General features: G+C 42.5%; 1 protein-coding gene and 1 non-coding gene across 2 annotated transcripts in view; both read left to right on the top strand.

The window, feature by feature from the left end:
* Positions 1-15,985, top strand: part of PUS7 (pseudouridine synthase 7) — a 37,028-nt gene extending 21,043 nt beyond the window's left edge. The window contains exons 6-9 of the mRNA XM_081800666.1: positions 2,319-2,430; positions 4,306-4,383; positions 14,142-14,270; positions 14,937-15,985. Coding sequence (XP_081656792.1) covers positions 2,319-2,430; positions 4,306-4,383; positions 14,142-14,270; positions 14,937-15,081 — 464 coding nt within the window. The 3' untranslated portion in view covers positions 15,082-15,985. The remainder of the gene's footprint in view (positions 1-2,318; positions 2,431-4,305; positions 4,384-14,141; positions 14,271-14,936) is intronic.
* Positions 13,030-13,171, top strand: LOC115941848 (U4 spliceosomal RNA). Its single transcript, XR_004076525.1, has one exon. It is a non-coding gene; the product is annotated as a U4 spliceosomal RNA (small nuclear RNA).
* Positions 15,986-18,185: the final 2,200 nt, after the last annotated feature.

An 18,185-nucleotide genomic window follows, 5' to 3' on the forward strand; every position in this document is an offset into this window, starting at 1 on the left:
ATATTCCATTGTATATATATACCACACCTTCTTTATCCATTCATCTGTCGATGGACATCTTGGCTCTTTCCACAGTTTGGCTATTGTGGACATTGCTGCTATAAACATCGGGGTGCACATACCCCTTTGGATCCCTACATTTGTATAAATAGATAAGTCTCTTAAATCATCTCAAATCCCTTTTAATTTATCAGTTCAAGTACTGTTTTCTGTAATGATTTTTCAAATTTTTATCAAATAAAAAAGTCTTTATAACTCAATGCAGGAAACTCATAAAACTCCAAAAAACACAAAGCAAAGCAATAATTACATGCAGTGTCACCACCAAAAGATAGTAACAAGTAGCACTTTGTGAAAACAAATCTCTAGATGGGGAAGCATTTTGTATTAGGTCTTTTTTTTTTTTTAAGCTTTTATTTAAATTCCAGCTGACATGCAGGGTAATATTAGTGTCAGGTAGACAACATATTGTATTCAGTTGTAAACCTTGTGCTGCGTCCTGTGGGTATGGACAGTGCAGCTTTGAGGATGAACTGACATGGCCTTGTGAGGAGACTGAGACAGGGAGGCTGGTACCTGTAGGTGAGTTATCTCCTCATTCATTGTTTGCCTCTGCAACATTCCATTGTTAATGTCTGAATGGCTGTTAACCCACCACATAACTACCAGGTGCTGTAGCAGTCCTTGGTAGAAACTTTCCATGCGATCATTTGCATGTTCACCTCTAAAGCACTTTAATATTATTATAAATTAAACATTGCTCTCTTGTGCTCTCTATGCTGTGCATTTGGACAGAGGTCAGAACTGCAGCAGGTAAGAGCGGTTGGTGTTTCATGTAGAGAAAATGAAATGCCAATGATTTTTCTCCCAAGTGCTAAGTAGAAGAAAATTTTGCTTAACTGGTGAGCTGGAAGGAAAGCCAAAAATAATACTCTTATTCATAATTTTCGGAGGATGAGTTATGAGGAATTCACATGAAGAGCCAAAGAAATACTTGTAATATTTTTGTTCTCCCAGACAGAAGAGACTCACATTCATATTTATTCCTTCAGAAAGGAAAAGCAGTTCACTGAGCATACATGCTATGGCACTTTTCCAAGATGATTTATTGATTCGTTTGTTCTTTACGTTGTAGCGTAAATAACTGACCTATCAAGAGTGCTTTTTGCCTTGACAAAGCCAAGTGTACCAGCAACTTCAGTACCAGAAGTTTCTCATGTCTCTGAAGAGGACGGATTCATGAGTTCATGCTAAGGATTATTTTAGGGACAAAGACAAAGGAACATTTTTAAAAGAAGAAGATTCTAGGGATTCTATGAAGTATTTTTTCACAGTTTTTATTTCATGGAGTTACAGAAATAAGTGAATTCGATGTGTTCAGATAACAGTTGCAGCTCTGTGTCGCTCAAGACTCAGGAGTAGTATTGTGCAGCATCTGGAAGTGGGGTTGTGGCTTACGTATTTTTCCCAAAATATGTTGATTTTTCAAAATTAAAGTTTAAATCCTAACTTTTTTTTAATATATCTCTAGATGATAGTACAATTAAAATGTCCATTTAAAAGAACACTTTTTTAAAGGTTCTCCAAAGTCCGGACATGTTGGTCAGTTTCAGAAAGTTGAAGAACCAAAGTAACTGTAGTTCAGAAGTTCACATTGAAAGTTGACATTTAACCTGGCTTAATTTTTAGAATCTCCTTTTCCCCAAGAATAATGACCATTCCGTTTTGAATGCTAGTTGTGCTCTCTGTCAGGTAAAAATTTGTAAACCACCCAGGATTAACTCAACTTTTGTGAAGGAAGCGGCCTTTGGAAAACTTGAACCTGTCACTCAGGCAACTCCTCACAAGCTTTATTCCCATCCTTGCTGAGGCATCCAGCCTGTATGTGTGAACTCCCGGCTTGGGATATGAGGCAAGGCTTACAGATTCCTATTGGAGTGCTCTTTTCCTCTGGACCACGTGTGTTCTAGAAAGCCAGTTACCCACCTACAAGATGCGCGCTTGTGAAGTAAACGCACTGGGGGGTGGTGGACCCCTCTGTGTGAGGATTGCCTGTTAGTCTTACTCATTTGTCACACAGCCTGCCTTTCAGCTTTTGATTGTGAATGTGGACAGATAATGTTGAGTCTCCAGTCGCAGGAAGTGTAATACCTGTAGTCCACACAGCTGTAACCACTTAACATGTATTTCTTGTCAGACTAGATTGGATTTCTCACTCAGAGGTTCTCTAGCAAAAAATGACCTTGTAGGTTTCATAAGCTAAAGCTTAGATCACTTTTGTTATGGTCTATATAACATTTAATTTTTTTGTTTTTAAGATCCAAGAAAACATTCTTGGCCAAAATCTAGAGGAAGTTACTGCCACTTTGTACTGTACAAGGAAAACAAAGACACCATGGATGCTATTAATGTGCTGTCCAAATATTTACGGTTAGTATCTTGTTCATGTGCTGACACAAAATGACAACATGGGAATTTATTATTCTCTTTCTGTGCTAATGAGAAAGGAGCAGGGGGCACCTGGGTGGCTTAGTCGTTAAGTAGTCTGCCTTCGGCTCAGGTCATGATCCCAGGGTTCTGGGATCGAGCCCCGCATTGGGTTCCCTGCCCAGTGGGGAGCCTGCTTCTCCCTCTCCCACTCCCCCTGCTTGTGTTCCTGCTCTCACTCTCTCTCTCTCCGTCAAATAAATAAATAAGATCTTTAAAAAAAAAAAAAAGGAGGGAAAATAGGCAAACGGATAGTAAATGTGCCCCCCAGTTTCCTTAGACAATAGGTGAATTAATTTTTTTACCTCCATGCATATTGTGATTCAAGATGGAAATTCTACAAATGAATAGTTCACATGTTGGTCCATCCAGCTGAAAATAAAAAATTAACTTGCTTCCTAGAAAGCCTACACTTTGATGTGTTGGCAGGGATTTGTTTAACTAGATTGTAAACTCCTAATTCTTGGAGATTGCCTCGATTGAAAACTTGAAACCAGTAGGATTTCCTCCTGGGAATGCAGATCATGCAGTTTGAGTCTCTGAGGATGGGCCAGGTGCCGCAGAATTGTTTTTCAGTCATGGGTATAGGCACCTCAGCCAATCTGTGTGCACTGGAAGTTTACTTTCTGATATATATTTAACCCAGTTTAAACATGGTGGACAGTGTGTCAGTTTGCTGGGGCTGCCATAACAAAATATCACAGACTGGGAGGTTTCGATAATAGACACCGATTTTCTCACAGCTCTGGAGACGAGGAGTCCCAGGATCAAGGTGTTGGCAGGTTTTGGTTTTTTTCTGAGGCTTCTCCGTGGCTTATAGATGGCCACCTTCTCTCTGTGTCCTCCCATGGTCTTCCCTCATAGATGGCCACCTTCTCTCTGTGTCCTCCCATGGTCTTCCCTCCATGTGTGTCCCCGGCGTCTGTGTGTCCACATTTCTCTTCTTATTGGAACAGATCGGATAAGGGCCCACCCAGTAGCCTCATTCTAACTGAACCACGTCTTTAAAGGCCCTCTCTAAGTGCAGCTACATTCTGAGGTACTGGGGGTTAGGGTCAGTAGGGCCATATTTCAGTCAGTAGGGTGCAGTACTCTATAAGGGACATTATATTTTACTCTAGTTGCTAGCTCTCTGGGAGAGAGTCGGCGGGGCTTGTCTGTACCTGATCCTGGGAGGATAGACCACTGCAGAGGGACTTCCTCTGAGCTCTGCAGTTGGGGAGCGCTCAGAGTTCAAGAAATTTGTCCTGTCATTTTCCTTTTCATGTGGAGCAGTTTCTATAAAATACTTCTTTGTTAACTAGCTTACTTAGATCTTTATATCAGAACTATTCAGATCCCTATTTTAGTATTTGGGTTTTTTTATGCAAAGAAATAGCATGTATTTATGGAAACTTCACATTATTAACTTTTTAAAAACTGAAGATAATAAAATTTTCAGAGTGGTCCATTATATATCTAGAATGAGCTTCTCTTTACCTTCACTTTCGTGTCACCCAGTGAATGGCCTGTGATCGATAGGAAGTACGTTGTTTCCTTTTGGTTACTGGCTACTGGCTAGCCAGGTCTTCCAATGGCAGGTTTTCACTCATAGCCACAAACATGCTAAGTCAAGCCCTGCTAAGAAGGTTGCTGTCGAGGCATCATTTACTTCCTTAGCTTGGCATATTATGTTTTCCTGGGTACATTTTTAAATCAAGTTTCTCCTTACTCTTCTTCCATTCTGTTATGATTTTATTTACTTTGAACCTTAAAGCATGAGAAATACGATTTCCTAATGGTGTGCAACTTCATATGGTTTTGTTTTTGTCTTACCAGAGTCAAACCAAACATATTCTCCTACATGGGAACCAAAGATAAAAGAGCCATAACCGTTCAAGAGATTGCTGTTCTCAAGTAAGTACCAAGTACATGTCGGGATTTGTTCACAGAAACCCTAGCACCACCTTCCACGGTTCTCAGATTTGCTGTGGGGTTTATCTCTTCCCTCTTTTTTTTTTTCTTTGAGATTTTTATTTATTTGAGAGAGAGAGAGTGTAGGGAGGGGGGAGCAGAGGGAGAGGCACAAGCAGACTCCACACTGAGCGCAAGCCTGATGCAAGGCTTTTGACCTCATGACCCTGAGATCATGACCTGAACTGAAATCAAGAGTCGGATGCTTAACCGAGCCACCCAAGCGCCCGTCTCTTCTCTCTTTATTTTTTTTTTTTTTAAACACTATTGCTATTTTATTTTATTTTATTTTTTAAAGATTTTATTTATTTATTTGAGAGAGAGAATGAGAGAGACAGAGAGCACATGAGAGGGGGGAAGGTCAGAGGGAGAAGCAGGCTCCCTGCCGAGCAGGGAGCCCGATGCGGGACTCGATCCTGGGACTCCAGGATCATGACCTGAGCCGAAGGCAGTCGCTTAACCACCTGAGCCACCCAGGCGCCCTGTCTCTTCTCTCTTTAAATGGTGCCTCTGCCTATTCAAAAAATAATTTTTTTTTCTTCTTGCATATCTGTATTTCCTAATGTTTTTTGGAGGAAACAGGTATTGTTTGTGTGATTTTTAAAGGATTTTTGTGGTAGAGCCAAGAGAATAAGTGCTTCCTTCTCTCCGTCCTTTTGTGTTCATTCATTATTAAATATAAGTTATTTAAAATTTAATTACAAAACAGTGAGCTCTTTTGTTACACACTGGGGATATACAGATGAAAAGATGGTCTGTGCATTTGAAGCAATTATAATTTAATGGAGCAGACAGACAAGTAAATCAGAGCTTATCACACAGTGAGATAAATGCTAAAATACAGGTATGCTGGGGGAATTAGGGCAGGCCAGGGAAGGGTTTCACATAAAATGGGATGCTGGAGTTTTAATCTAATCAAGGCCTCTCCGCCTTCACCAACGGCAGTTTGGAGTGGATAATTCCTTGTTGTGGGGGCCATCCTGTGCCATTGTAGGGCATTTAGCAGCAGCCCTGGGCTCTACCCACTAGATGTCAGTAGCATCCCCCCCTTAGCCCTCCACCTTCAGTTGTGACAACCAGAAATGTCTCCACACTTTGCCAAATGTCCCTTGAAGGGCAAAATCTCCTATGGTTGAGAACCACTGGTCTAGATTCTGGAAGGATGAGTAGGAGTTTCCTAGGGCTATGGAGGGTCTAGGGTTGCTTGTTTGAACCAAGAAAAACCTCGTGAAAAGATGCTGGAAAGGAGTTGGGGAGCACAGCACATTTGGTACCTGGCAGGTACTTTAGTCTTGTGGGAGCTATCAAGAAATCAGGATCCTCAGGCCCTGTAGGTCATGGTGAGTATCTTGGACTTGACCATGATCTAAAACAGACGGGGTTGTGTGGAGAGGCAGGAGTAGGGATTGTGACTGGAGCAGGTGGGTGACCCTGGAGATCGGGGCTATTGCCGTTTCCTGGGGCCTCTGAACCTACACAGTCTATTGAAAGGAAGGGGAAGAGATGAATTTATAGCCTCGTGAAGTCAGACAAATTCAGGCTTTTGTCTTATGTGTGTGTGTGTACACACACACAACCCCCCTCCCCCCGTGGTAAGGAGTGGTGGGAGGGAGAAATAAAGGGGCTGGAGGAAACTTCTGAGGGTTATGCGTATGTTCATTATCTTGAATATGGTGATGGTTTCATGGGCTTACTCACATGGTAAATCTTGTACATTTTTTTAAGATTTTATTTATTTGTCAGCGAGAACACAAACAGGGGGAGCAGCAGGCAGAGGGAGAGGGAGAAGCAGGCTCCCCGCTGAGCAGGGAGCCCGATGTGGGGCTTGATCCCAGGACTCTGGGATCATGACCTGAGCTGAAGGCAGTCGCTTAACTGACTGAGCCACCCAGGCGTCCCAGATCTTGTACATTTTGAATATGTACAGTTTACCGCACGGTAATTATACTGTAATGATAAATGAAGTCATCTGTGCTTGCTGTCCCCACTTAAATACATATATTTAAATACATATGCTTATCTTTTCATAAAGAATCTGAGGTGGCCTCTCCTCTTTACCCTACAATCCCCTATAGTCTGCTTCTTTCCCACGACTATTTTGATTCACTTGAAATGGTGTCGGGATTAAGCATCTGGTTGCATCCTAATGGATTTTCCAGCCCTTTTCCTCCTTGACCTTAGGGAGGTATGTTGTGTCATGAAAGCAAAGTAAGAACATCTCTCCGTGACTCCACTAACCGTGTGTGTGAATGTGTTTGAAAGAGAGCGGCCGGAGATCCCTGCAGATGTTCCTACACGGTGGCCTGTTCTTTTTCTTCCTGTGACGCACAAAATGTGGAGTCATCTGCTGAGAGCAGGGGGGTGGGGCAGGAGTGGGGAAGGGAACTTGAAAAGAGGGTGAAGATTTGAAGTCGCCTCTGCGGGTAGTGGGGCCAGTGGGCTAGCCAGAAACTATGAAGGGTTGGGGGAACAGCAGTGGCTCAAGGATTCAGGTGTTTCCATCCTCTGTATCTCAAATACCGTTGTAGGCAACTCCTGTGCTTTCTGGCTGGTTCTGCAGTTTTTTTCACCCAAATTTAAAAATAAGTTAAAAAAAATAGTGAGTTCGGGAGCACCTGGCTGGCTAAGTCATGAGAGCATGTGACTCTTGATCTCCGGGTTGTGAGTTTGAGACCGGTGCTGGGTGTGGAGATTACGTAAAAACATCTTTCTAAAATTAAATAAATAAGTTAGTTGTTTTATTTTCCTCACAGAAGAAATGAGGTGGAAAATGAAAGTTCTGCCATAATTGTACTCCCTCAGAGATTGCCTTGTTCACAGCTTGGTATATTTTTTGTGGGGGATTCTTTTTTCCTTGTGAGCCAAAATATTTATATAAAATGCAAAAGATATTTAAAATATGGTGAACCCTAATTTCTGGATTGTTACTGTATTTTTGGATATTGACATTGTTTCCCATTTCTTGCTATTATAAACAATTCCATGACAGACATATTGGTAGCTAAATCTTGGCACACATCTGTGAAAACTTCATTAAGATAAACTTAGCAGAGAGGGGCGCCTGGGTGGCTCAGTCGTTAAGCATCTGCCTTCAGCTCAGGTCATGATCCCAGGGTCCTGGGATCGAGGCCCGCATCGGGCTCCCTACTCAATAGGGAGCCTGCTTGTCCCTCTCCCACTGCCTGCCGCTCCCCCGTTTGTGTGCTTTCTCTCTGTCAAATAAATAAATAAAATCTTAAAAAAAAAAAAAAAGATAAACTTAGCAGTGGAATTCTGACTTAAAGGGAATGTGAAATTCTAGGTTTTAGGCTTTTAATAGCAAAGCCTAGTTGTCCTATGGAAAGGTGGTACCAATTTGTCACCTTTATTCTACTTCCCCAGAATCCTCCCTACTTAACAGGTGTTACAGTTTTGTTTTGTTTTTTTAAATCCTTTGCTAATTTGAGGGTCAAAAAATGGCATCTCGTTATTCTATATTGCATTATATGATGTGAAATCTTTGAATATTTGGAGTGAAGGTATTTCTCTCTCTTCTTGGTCAGCCACCAGGTGTCATACTTGATCACAGTGCTGCTCTGTCTTCATAGCCCTTGCTGCTTTTCTCATCTTCCTGTTGACTTCGTAAGAAACTATATTAGACCCCTAAGTGTCGGCCTTTGGAAAGCACATAGCACTTATCTCGCGGATGCAGGCGACACCCTTCGTTTGCTTAATGGATACACTGGGCCGGGCAGGTTGGCCTTTCCCGTGAGAACCGGTACACAGGATAAACCCACTCTGCCACACGGGAGTTTTAATTATTGCTGAATCGCTCATTCCTGGGGATAAGCAGCATTTCTTTCGGCTTCGTGTAACTCTCCAGCCACCTCGTGATTTTAACAGGATCTCCAGCAGGAACAGCCTCATTCAGAATGATTTGTTTCTTTTCCTGCCTCTTCCTGCCAGTCTCCTTTCTGAGCCTGGGCCAGTGTTTCACTGGCTTTGTTAATAAAGGCTTTTTGTGCAACGTGTTGCTTAGGTTGGCTCCTGATGTTGAAAAGTGAGATTTTTAGTAGTCCCAAGTTAGTCACAGAATTCGCTATGAATTTACAACTGTAGAGCTCTATCCAAGATGATCAGAATTAAAACTGTGAACAGTGTCATGGAGATAACTGTCAACACCATTCCACCTCTGCTCAGGGAGCACCCATCCTGTAAGAATGAGTGTACCTCTTGCTTTCTGCTGTGCCAGTGGGATTCAGAAATACGTGTCTGTTAGGTATTCAAGAAGAGGCAATAGAATATGCTTCAGCCATAAAAAGGAATGAAGTACTGATAGATATTACAATATGGATGAATCTTTTTTTTCAAGATTTATTTATTTGAGAGAGAGAGAGCAAGCATGAGTTGGGGGAGGGGCAGAGGGAGAAGCTGACTCCCTGCTGAGCAGGGAGCCCAAAGTGGGGCTCGATCCCAGGACCCTGGGATCATGACCTGAGCCGAAGGCAGACGCTTAACGACTGAGCCACCCAGGCGCCCTATAAATAAAATCTTTAAAAAAAAAAAAAAAATCGGGCGCCTGGGTGGCTCAGTTGGTTGAGCGACTGCCTTCGGCTCAGGTCATGATCCCGGAGTCCCTGGACCGAGTCCCGCATCGGGCTCCCTGCTCAGCGGGGAGCCTGCTTCTCCCTCTGACCCTCCCCCCTCTCATGTGCTCTCTCTCTCTCTCATTCTGTCTCAAATAAATAAATAAAATCTTAAAAAAAAAAAAAAATCAGAAAAAAGATGGTTGAGTCAATGAATGTTGTTGAGATAACTGAATAACCATCTGAAAAAAAAAATTTGGCTCCTTACCTCAGTTCCCTATTGTAAATAAATTCCAGGTGAATCGAAAATTTAAACGTTAAAAAAAACAACGCTGTATGAAAGAATCCGTGCTGACGTTTTTGTATGTCTCCCCTGAGTGGGTAAAGTGGCAGTGCTTTGCCAGATTTCCCCCCCCCCGCACAAAGAAAACTTTACTTTGAAGCAAAGAAGATCACCGGGAGAGGCCTGCAGAGCTGGTCAAAGACCGGCCCCAGCCGCAGTGCCACTGCACGCGGATACCGATAGGTAAATATTTATTTTTTTGTAGCCAGGTCCTTGGTGTAGTTTTTATAGTCCACAGTCTGCTTTTTTAAAAGGCCATAAAGCGGAAAGGTATGTGTGACCCCGTTGATCTAAAATGTGGAGCCCACGCCACTGAGTATAGCTAGCTGTTGACATGGTTGCCAGTTTGTGTGTGAAAAACACTCTCCCACTTCTTTCCTTCACCTCCTTGTTGCTTAGGATGAGGAGACTCCATGATTTAAAGCCGGGGGCGAGAGCAGGAAGACCTTCCCGAGTCAACATGACCTGTCCCGTGTCCCCCTCCTTTGTAAGTGGCCCACGTTTGGCATCAGAGGTGGACTGGGGAAGGAAAAACAGAAGCTCCCACTCAGAGCCCCTGGAGCAGCAGTGCCCTGAGGTCTTTTAGTTTTCTCCACAACCGATGTAAACTTAGAAAACCCCAGTAGTGAAGATTGGTGTGTTGGTGAACGCACAGAGGCTAGCACTGCTCTAAATGAGGTGTGATAAAAAGTAATTACTACTGTAAGCCAAAAGGAAACAACAGAAAAGTGCCCTTTTTAACTGAAAACAAAGCAAAACAATAAAACTGTAAAAGTACTCTATTTACATTTGGGAAACTTTAAAAAAAAAAATCTCTGGCTAGGGATACCCTTTCTGAGTATGTCTTAAACCTCAGAACTATTCTTTTTTTTTTTTTCAAGATTTTATTTATTTGACAGAGCAAGCAGAGAGGGAGAAGCAGACTCCCCACTGAGCAGGGAGCCCGACGACATGGGGCTCGATCCCACAACCTGAATTGAAGGCAAATGCTTAACCAAGTGAGCCACTCAGGCAATCCTAAATCCCAGAACTATTAAAAAAAAAAAAAAAAAAGATTCATGAACATAACTAAAATTTTACTCTATAGTATTTATTTATTTATTTATTTTTAGGATTTTTTATTTATTTTGACAGAGAGACACACAGCGAGAGAGGGAACACAAGCAGGGGGAGTGGGAGAGGGAGAAGCAGGCTTCCTGCTGAGCAGGGAGCCCGATGCGGGGCTTGATCCCAGGACCCTGGGATTATGACCTGAGCCGAAGGCTGATGCTTAACAACTGAGCCACCCAGGCGACCCTATAGTTTTTGCTTGAAGTAGTAAGCACACTAGTTTTTGCTTGAAGTAGTAAGAATCCTAGGGTACCTGAACAGGCGGATGAAAGACTATGGGGAACAGGATAATCCATCTAAGAGGAAAGGTCCCTTTACAATAGAAAAGCCTAACACATACCATCCTAACCCAGTGATTAAATTTATCACCGTGAGTGATGGACAAACTGAGTATTATTGCCTTTTGCTGGGATACACTGAAAAGGCCATCGCATCACCTAAGTAATGTGTTTAAGTCTAATCACAAGGAAACAATCGTCAAATCCGAATGTAAAGGCACGGTGGGAAACAGCTGGCCTGGATTCTGCTAAAAGTCAGATACCAATAGAAAGCACAGGCTGGGCCGAGCCAAGCAGCTTAGTGGACACTAACTGGATGTCACAACGGCAGTATGTGGTCCTTAGTTAGATCCTGAATTCAGGGAGCTTAAAATGTTGTTATCAGGTAATGGGGTGAATGTGGATGTGGACCGCCTGTCAGTAGTGTCGAATTCATGTTAGGCTTTCTGAGTGTGACCCGCTTGGGTAGGGGTCTAGGAGACACACACAGGGGCCACTAGGGGTAAGGTGTGATGTCTGCAACTAACTCAGAATTGTTCAGTGAAGTATTCAGATTTCACATTTATGTCTGTGTGTGTGCATGTGTGTGTAATGTGTGGGTGTTCATTGATTAGAAAGAGATATATAAAGTTGGGGGTGGGGGTGGGAGTTAACAATTGGTAAATCTCCTGGAAAGTATAAGGTACAGTGTTGCCATTTTTCTCCAGTTCTGAATTTTTTAAAATATAACTGGGGGGAAATTTTCTAATGTATAAACTACTGTAAATAAACTAAACTCAGGACACCTGGGTGGCTCAGTCAGTTAAGTGTCTGCCTTTGGCTCAGGTCATGATCCCAGGGTCCTGGCATTGAGCCCTGCATCAGGCTCCCTGCTCAGCTCTCCCCCCAGCTCATGCTCTCTCTCTCTCAAATAAATAAAATCTTTAAAAAAATAAATAAATAAATGGGGCACCTGGGTGGCTCAGTTGTTAAGCATCTGCCTTCGGCTCAGGTCATGATCTCGGGGTCCTGGGATAAAGTCCCACATCGGGCTCCCTGCTCAGCGGGAAGCCTGCTTCTCCCTGCCCCACTCCCCCTGCTTGTGTTCCCTCTCTCGCTGTCTCTCTCTCTGTCAAATAAAATCTTTAATAAATAAATAATCTAAACTCACAAAATGGGAGATAATATTTGCAAACTGTGTGGTAAAGGACAGATTTCCTTACTCTGTTAAAACAGTAAGAAAAATAATAACAATCCAAAATAGGTAAAAAATAGGTAACAGGACAAACAGGCAGTTCACAGCCAACATGTGTAGAAATGTTTAACCTCACAATAGGAAGTGTGCAAATAAAAACCAAGGAAATAGCATTTTTAATGGTCTGGCAGACCTCAGAAAGGTTTATAATAGGCTATGGCAGGAGACACAGGGATGAGGCAGTAGGCATTTACAGGTTGATGGTGTGAGCATAAATTGATAAAACTTTCTTGAAGGGCAGTCGGCAGTAAAATTTAAAATCTACACCTCCCGCGTCTAGGAATTTATTCCAGGCATGCACCTGTATAGATGCACAAAGAAGTATGTATAAGGATACTTGCTTTAGACTTGTTTGTAACAGTAAAATAGCAATTTAAATGTCCATCAAAGGGGGTCACAAAAAGGATTACATATGCAGGACAGCAGCCATCCCATGCGGCTGGACAAAGAATGCGGCAGCCTCCGAAGTCTGTGTGGAGGGGCGCCTGGGTGGCTCAGTCGTTGGGCGTCTGCCTTCAGCTCAGGTCATGGTCCCAGGGTCCTGGGATCGAGCCCCGCGTCGGGCTCCCTGCTTGGCGGGAGGCCTGCTTCTCCCTCTCCCTCTGCCTGCCGCTCTGCCTACTTGTGCTGTCTCTCTGTCAAATAAATAAATAAATAAATAAAAAAGTCTGTGTGGATAATGCAAATCTCAGATATGCATTTTTATGTGGAAAAAAAAGCAAGATGCTGGTGCTCCTGGGTGGCTCAATTAAGCATCTGACACTTGATTTCGGCTCAGGTCATGATCTCCTAGTCTGGAGATCGAGCCCGCACATCGGGCTCCCCACTGAGCAGGGAGTCTGCTTCCCCTCTCCCTCGGCCCCTTACTCTGCTCACGCACTCTCTCTCTAAAAATAAATAAATCTTATTTTAAAAAAAAGGCAAGATGCTGAACAATTTATAATGTAACAAAAGAGGGGGAGGATCTGGGTGCTAGTTACATGGTTGTGTTCACTTGGTGAAAATTCGTCAAGCAGAACACTTAGGAGCTGTGTATTTTTCCATATAAACAACATATATAGCTTTGCGCAGTGGCAGTATCGTAGCCAATGAGGTTTATCCGAGGCGCGATTATTGCTAATTGAAAACCATATAAACAACATATAAAGAACTTACCAAAAAATTCCTGAAAGGGAGAAGAGTGTAGGTACATATATGCTTCTATATACATAAATTGTTTCTGGAGGGATGCACAATAAACTGTTAACATGGGTTGCAGGTGGGGAGAGGTGCCAAGGGATAGAGATCGGACATAGGTTTTTCAGTTCTGAATTTGTTTTTCTACATAAATTACTATTAAAGAAGTTAAGGAATTTTTCATGAAAATTTCCTTATACCTTTTAAAGGTTTTTTGGTTTTTTTGAGAGAGCAAGAGAGAGCAGGGGAAGGGGCAGAGGGAGAGGGAGAAGCTCCTTTTACGATGACGATCCCGGGGCTCCATCCCAGGACCCCAGGATCATGATCTGAGCTGAAGGCAGACGCTTAGCCGACTGAGCCACTCAGGTGCCCCATTCTTACACCTTTTAAATGATAGTAAGGTACACATTTGTGGTAGAATGCCATCTCTATCTATCTATCTATCTATCTATCTATAAAACATGTTTAAAAAAAGAACAGGAGGAAATGCAAAGTTAGATATTAGCAGATTTTTTTTCCAGGTGATGAAACTGCATTGTTTTTCTTTTCTATGTTTTCAAGTTTCCTTAGTTAGATTACAGTATTTTTCTGATAGATGAAAATAGGACTAACTCTTCTTTAAAATGTTTAATAACAGTCTTTACGGTTGTATGGGATTGCTGTCTGTTATTATCCCCCTTCCCTCTCAGAAAAAGTAGATATGATTGTTCCATTAATCATTATAAATCACACGAGGCTTTATGAATATAAATGTGGCCCAGGTTAATCTATCCAGTAAGGTTGAACCAGTATCATTTTGCTGGAGGAACAATCCAGAGGGAAATGAAAAGTGTGCTCGGCCCAGCTGCCGTGGTGCCTGTGTTTCCGCTTCTCATAGCTTGGTGTGCAGTCTTGTTTCGAGCTGTCGTTTCTTGTAGTTGGGTGCCCGAGACTATTTCAGTCAGGCAGTATTTCATGATCCTCTTTGTGCTCCTTTTTTATTTTCTGTTTTTTAGAATAACCGCTCAAAGACTTGCCCACTTGAACAAGTGCTTGATGAACTTTAAACTGGGGAATTTCAGCTATCAGAAAAACCCTCTGAAACTGGGAGAGCTTCAAGGGAATCACTTCACTGTTGTCCTCAGGTAAAAACCTGCAGGGAGGAGTGCAGACCAGAGAGGGTCTGTTCGGATCAGTTTCTAATCCAGGTGAGCTGGTTCGAGCAGGTGTGGCAGCGAGGGAAGGCCAAGCGGAGCCTGAAAGGGCTGGGAGAGCAAATAGTGCTGGAGAATTGGTACCGACACCCCCTCACCTCTCGAAACTCGGCGCCTCTGCTGGAAAGGAGCCATGTGCTTCAAACACAGTGTTAAGAGACGAAAAGCCCCTGCCTCCGCTTATAGGCAGTAGCTGGGATGGGCAAATTCACAGACGTAGGAAGTAGAACAGGGTTACCTGGGGCAGGGGAGCCTAAGAGGGGGACAGGGAGCTGTTGTTGAATGGGTACAGGGTTTCCGTTTGGGAAGAGTGGAAAGTTCAGGAAGTAGCTAGTGGGTAATGTTGCGCAACATTGTCGGTGTACTTAAAGCCACTAGGTTGTATACTTAAAAATGGCCAAAATGGTCAATTTAATGTTATGTATATTTTGCCACAATTTAAAAAAAACAAAAACAAAAACATAGAGTCCTCAGCAGGTAGAGAGAAAGCTGCAGGGGATAAGGGAAAGACATGGAAGCCAAGCCATATCATTAATGATCTGCATCCCTGAATGTGTTTGACTCAGTTTCTTCTCTGGGTAACTTGGGCCCCTACAGAAATATAACAGGAACTGATGACCAAGTTCAGCAAGCTATGAACTCTCTCAAGGAGATCGGATTTATTAACTACTATGGAATGCAAAGATTTGGAACTACAGCTGTCCCCACATACCAGGTTGGAAGGTGCGTATTTAATTTTTAACTTTTGTCTGAAAGAGCTCACTTAAAAAAAGAAGAAAGACTTTTTGTTGCTGTTGTTCTTAATTATTCATGTCTGGGCCAAATGAGCCAGTGTGTCTCATCAACTGATCCATAGCATTCTTCTAGTTTATGTTGTGTATTAAGATAATACAAATTAATACAAAAATAATAATAATAAATTGGGGTACCTGGGTGGCTCAGTCGTTAAGCGTCTGCCTTCGGCTCGGGTCATGATCCCAGGGTCCTGGGATCGAGACCCCGCATTGCGCTCCCTGCTTGACGGGAGGCCTGCTTCTCCCTCTCCCACTCCCCCTGCTTGTGTTCCCTCTGTCACTGTGTCTCTCTGTCAAATAAATAAGATCTTTAAAAAAATTTTTGAAAAGAAAAAAAATTAATTAATTAATTAATTCAGTGTTAAAAAAGATATAACCTGAAAGGTAAGTTTTTCTCTCATCCCTGATAACCCATCCAGGGATTCTGTTTTTAGTTCCTTCTTTACAGGTAACTCGTGGCTGAGTACAGTAAGCTGTTGCTTAGCCTGACAGGACGCAGTTTGTGATTTCTGTTAACAAACGCTTTCCAGTTTATTAAACTTTCATCTGCACTTTCCCCGCCCTTAAAGAAAGTGGTGTAGGATGGAAATAGCATGGTAAAATTTATTTTAAGAACTCTGATTCACTTTCATGGAATAGGGAATCCCTCTAGGGTAAGCTAGGGTGGGAATCCCATCAATAAATACTTGGACTCTTGATCTTGGGGTCATTGGAGCCCCACATTGGGTGTAGAGATTACTTAAATAAATTTAAAAAAAAACCTTAAAAGGGATGCCTGGCTAGCTCAGTTGGAAGAGCGTGCAACTCTTGATCTCGGGGTCATGAGTTCAAGCCCCACATTGGGTGTAGAGATTACTTAAATAAATAAATTTTTTTTTAAGATTTTATTTTATTTATTAGAGCATGAGCAGAGGGAGGGGCAGAGCGAGAAGCAGACTCCACGCTGAACAGGGAGCCCGATGCAGGACTCAATCCCAGGACTTCGGGATCATGACCTGAGCCAAAGGCAGATGCTTAACCGATTGAGCCACCCAAGCACCCAAATAAATGAACTTTAAATACATACATACATACTTATTGGATTTGGAAACCTAAGCCGTCATATGCTGTCCTGCTGTCCAGTAGATTGTTACATAAAATAATCATTCTCATGGGAGTTCGAATTATAGAAGTCATGAGTTGGAAGTGATCTGAGAGATTATGTAGTTTGTGTTCTTCCTTGTGTTTCAAACCCATGTTCTAGCAAAGGTGAAATTTAGGCTTGGGGGTCTGCTGGAGCTCACTAGTTTGTCCCCTATAGTCCTAGGAACAGAGGACTTTTCTTGACTTCCCGTGCATGGTTGCAGCAGCTGACTACATGAACTTGCATTTGTTCATGCATTTTTTAAAAGCACAGAATGATTGGGGTGCCTGGGTGGCTCAGTTGGTTAGGCATCTGACTCTTGGTTTTGGCTCATATCATGATTTCAGGGTTGTGGGATCGAGCCCTGCGTAGGGCTCCGCAATGAGTGCAGACTCTGCTTGAGATTTTCTCTCTCTGCACCCCTCCCCCTGCTCTCACACGCTTTCTTTCTGTCTCTCAAATAAATAAAATATTTTAAAAATAATAAAATAAAGTTTTAGAAAAGCACAAAATGATAAAAATCTGTCATATAATATTTCCTCTATTTCTTTGAGGCAGTATTGAGAAGGTTAAAAGCTCAGGCAGTTCTGAGCCTCAGATTACTCATCTGTCAAATGGAGATCGTAATGCTAACTTCACAGGGTGGTGAAAATGAAGTGATGTGATATTTATGCAGCACCTGTTGCTATATCTAGGATATAGTAGGTGTTCAATAAGCAGATAGTAGTATTTTAATACTAAAGCATACTAACCAGGGGAGCCTGGGGGGGCTCAGTCGTTAAGCATCTGCCTTTGGCTCAGGTCAGGATCCCAGGTCCTGGGATCGAGCCGGCATCGGGCTCCCTGCTCAGCGGGGAGTCTGCTTCTCCCTCTGCCACTCCCCCTGCTTGTGTTCCCTCTCTCGCTGTGTCTCTGTCAAATAAATAAAATCTTATAAATAGATGGATCGATAGAGCATACTAACCAGAGAAAGAATTTTTGCTGAGAAGAAAACTAAAGTAACTAATAATCATTATTATTAGATAATAAATGATAATGTTTTCAATGTTTAAGGGAAGACTGTATCAACTTTTGGCTTTTTAAATTTTGTTTTGTTTTGTTTTAAATAGCATTTTATTTATTTTTTAAGTAGGCTCCATGCCCAGCTTGACCTTGAGATCAAGAGTTGCACGCTCCACTGATGAGCCAGCCAGGCGCCCCAGACTGTATCTTTATTTATTTTAGAGAGGAAGAGAGAGCGCAAGCGTGAGCGGAGTTGGGGGGTGGTGGGTGGAGGAGAGAATCTCAAGCAGACCCTGCCCTGAGCGCAGAGTCCTACACGGGACTCAGTCTCATGACCCTGAGATCATGATGTGAGCCGAAACCAAGAGTCAGACCCTCAACCAACTGAGCCACCCAGGTGCCCCTGTATCAACTTTTGAATCTGTAGTTAATTTGGCAGAAGAACAGCCATGGGACCCTGCAAATTTTGTACTCCAAAGATAATATAAAATGGCTAATGAAAATGAGATCAGATTTATCAAAAACAAACAGAAAGGAACAAAAATTGCATTGTAGGCCCTAAGTATACAGTCAGTATGCAGTCCATTCAAGATTTCAAACCAACAGTTTCCATAACATAGGAATATTTCCTAGCTTCAGAGCAGCCCACTGTTACCATCATAGGACCTCCTAAGGAAAAAACAAAACAACCCTTAGTTTATAGATTAAAGATGGAAAAATGACTTATATCTAAAGTTTTTTGTTTTTTTTTAAAGTTGCTGCTGCTCTCGAAATAAGTCAAACAGAGAAAGACATGTATCATATGACCTCACTGATATGAGGAATTCTTAATCGCAGGAAACAAACTGAGGGTTGCTGGAGTAGGGGATGGGGTGGGAGGGATGGGGTGACTGGGTGATAGACACTGAGGAGGGTATGTGCTCTGGT

The sequence above is a fragment of the Leptonychotes weddellii genome, chromosome 12 (assembly GCF_054177405.1).
Source record: "Leptonychotes weddellii isolate Sample4059 chromosome 12, ASM5417740v2, whole genome shotgun sequence".
Lineage (NCBI taxonomy): Eukaryota > Metazoa > Chordata > Mammalia > Carnivora > Phocidae > Leptonychotes > Leptonychotes weddellii.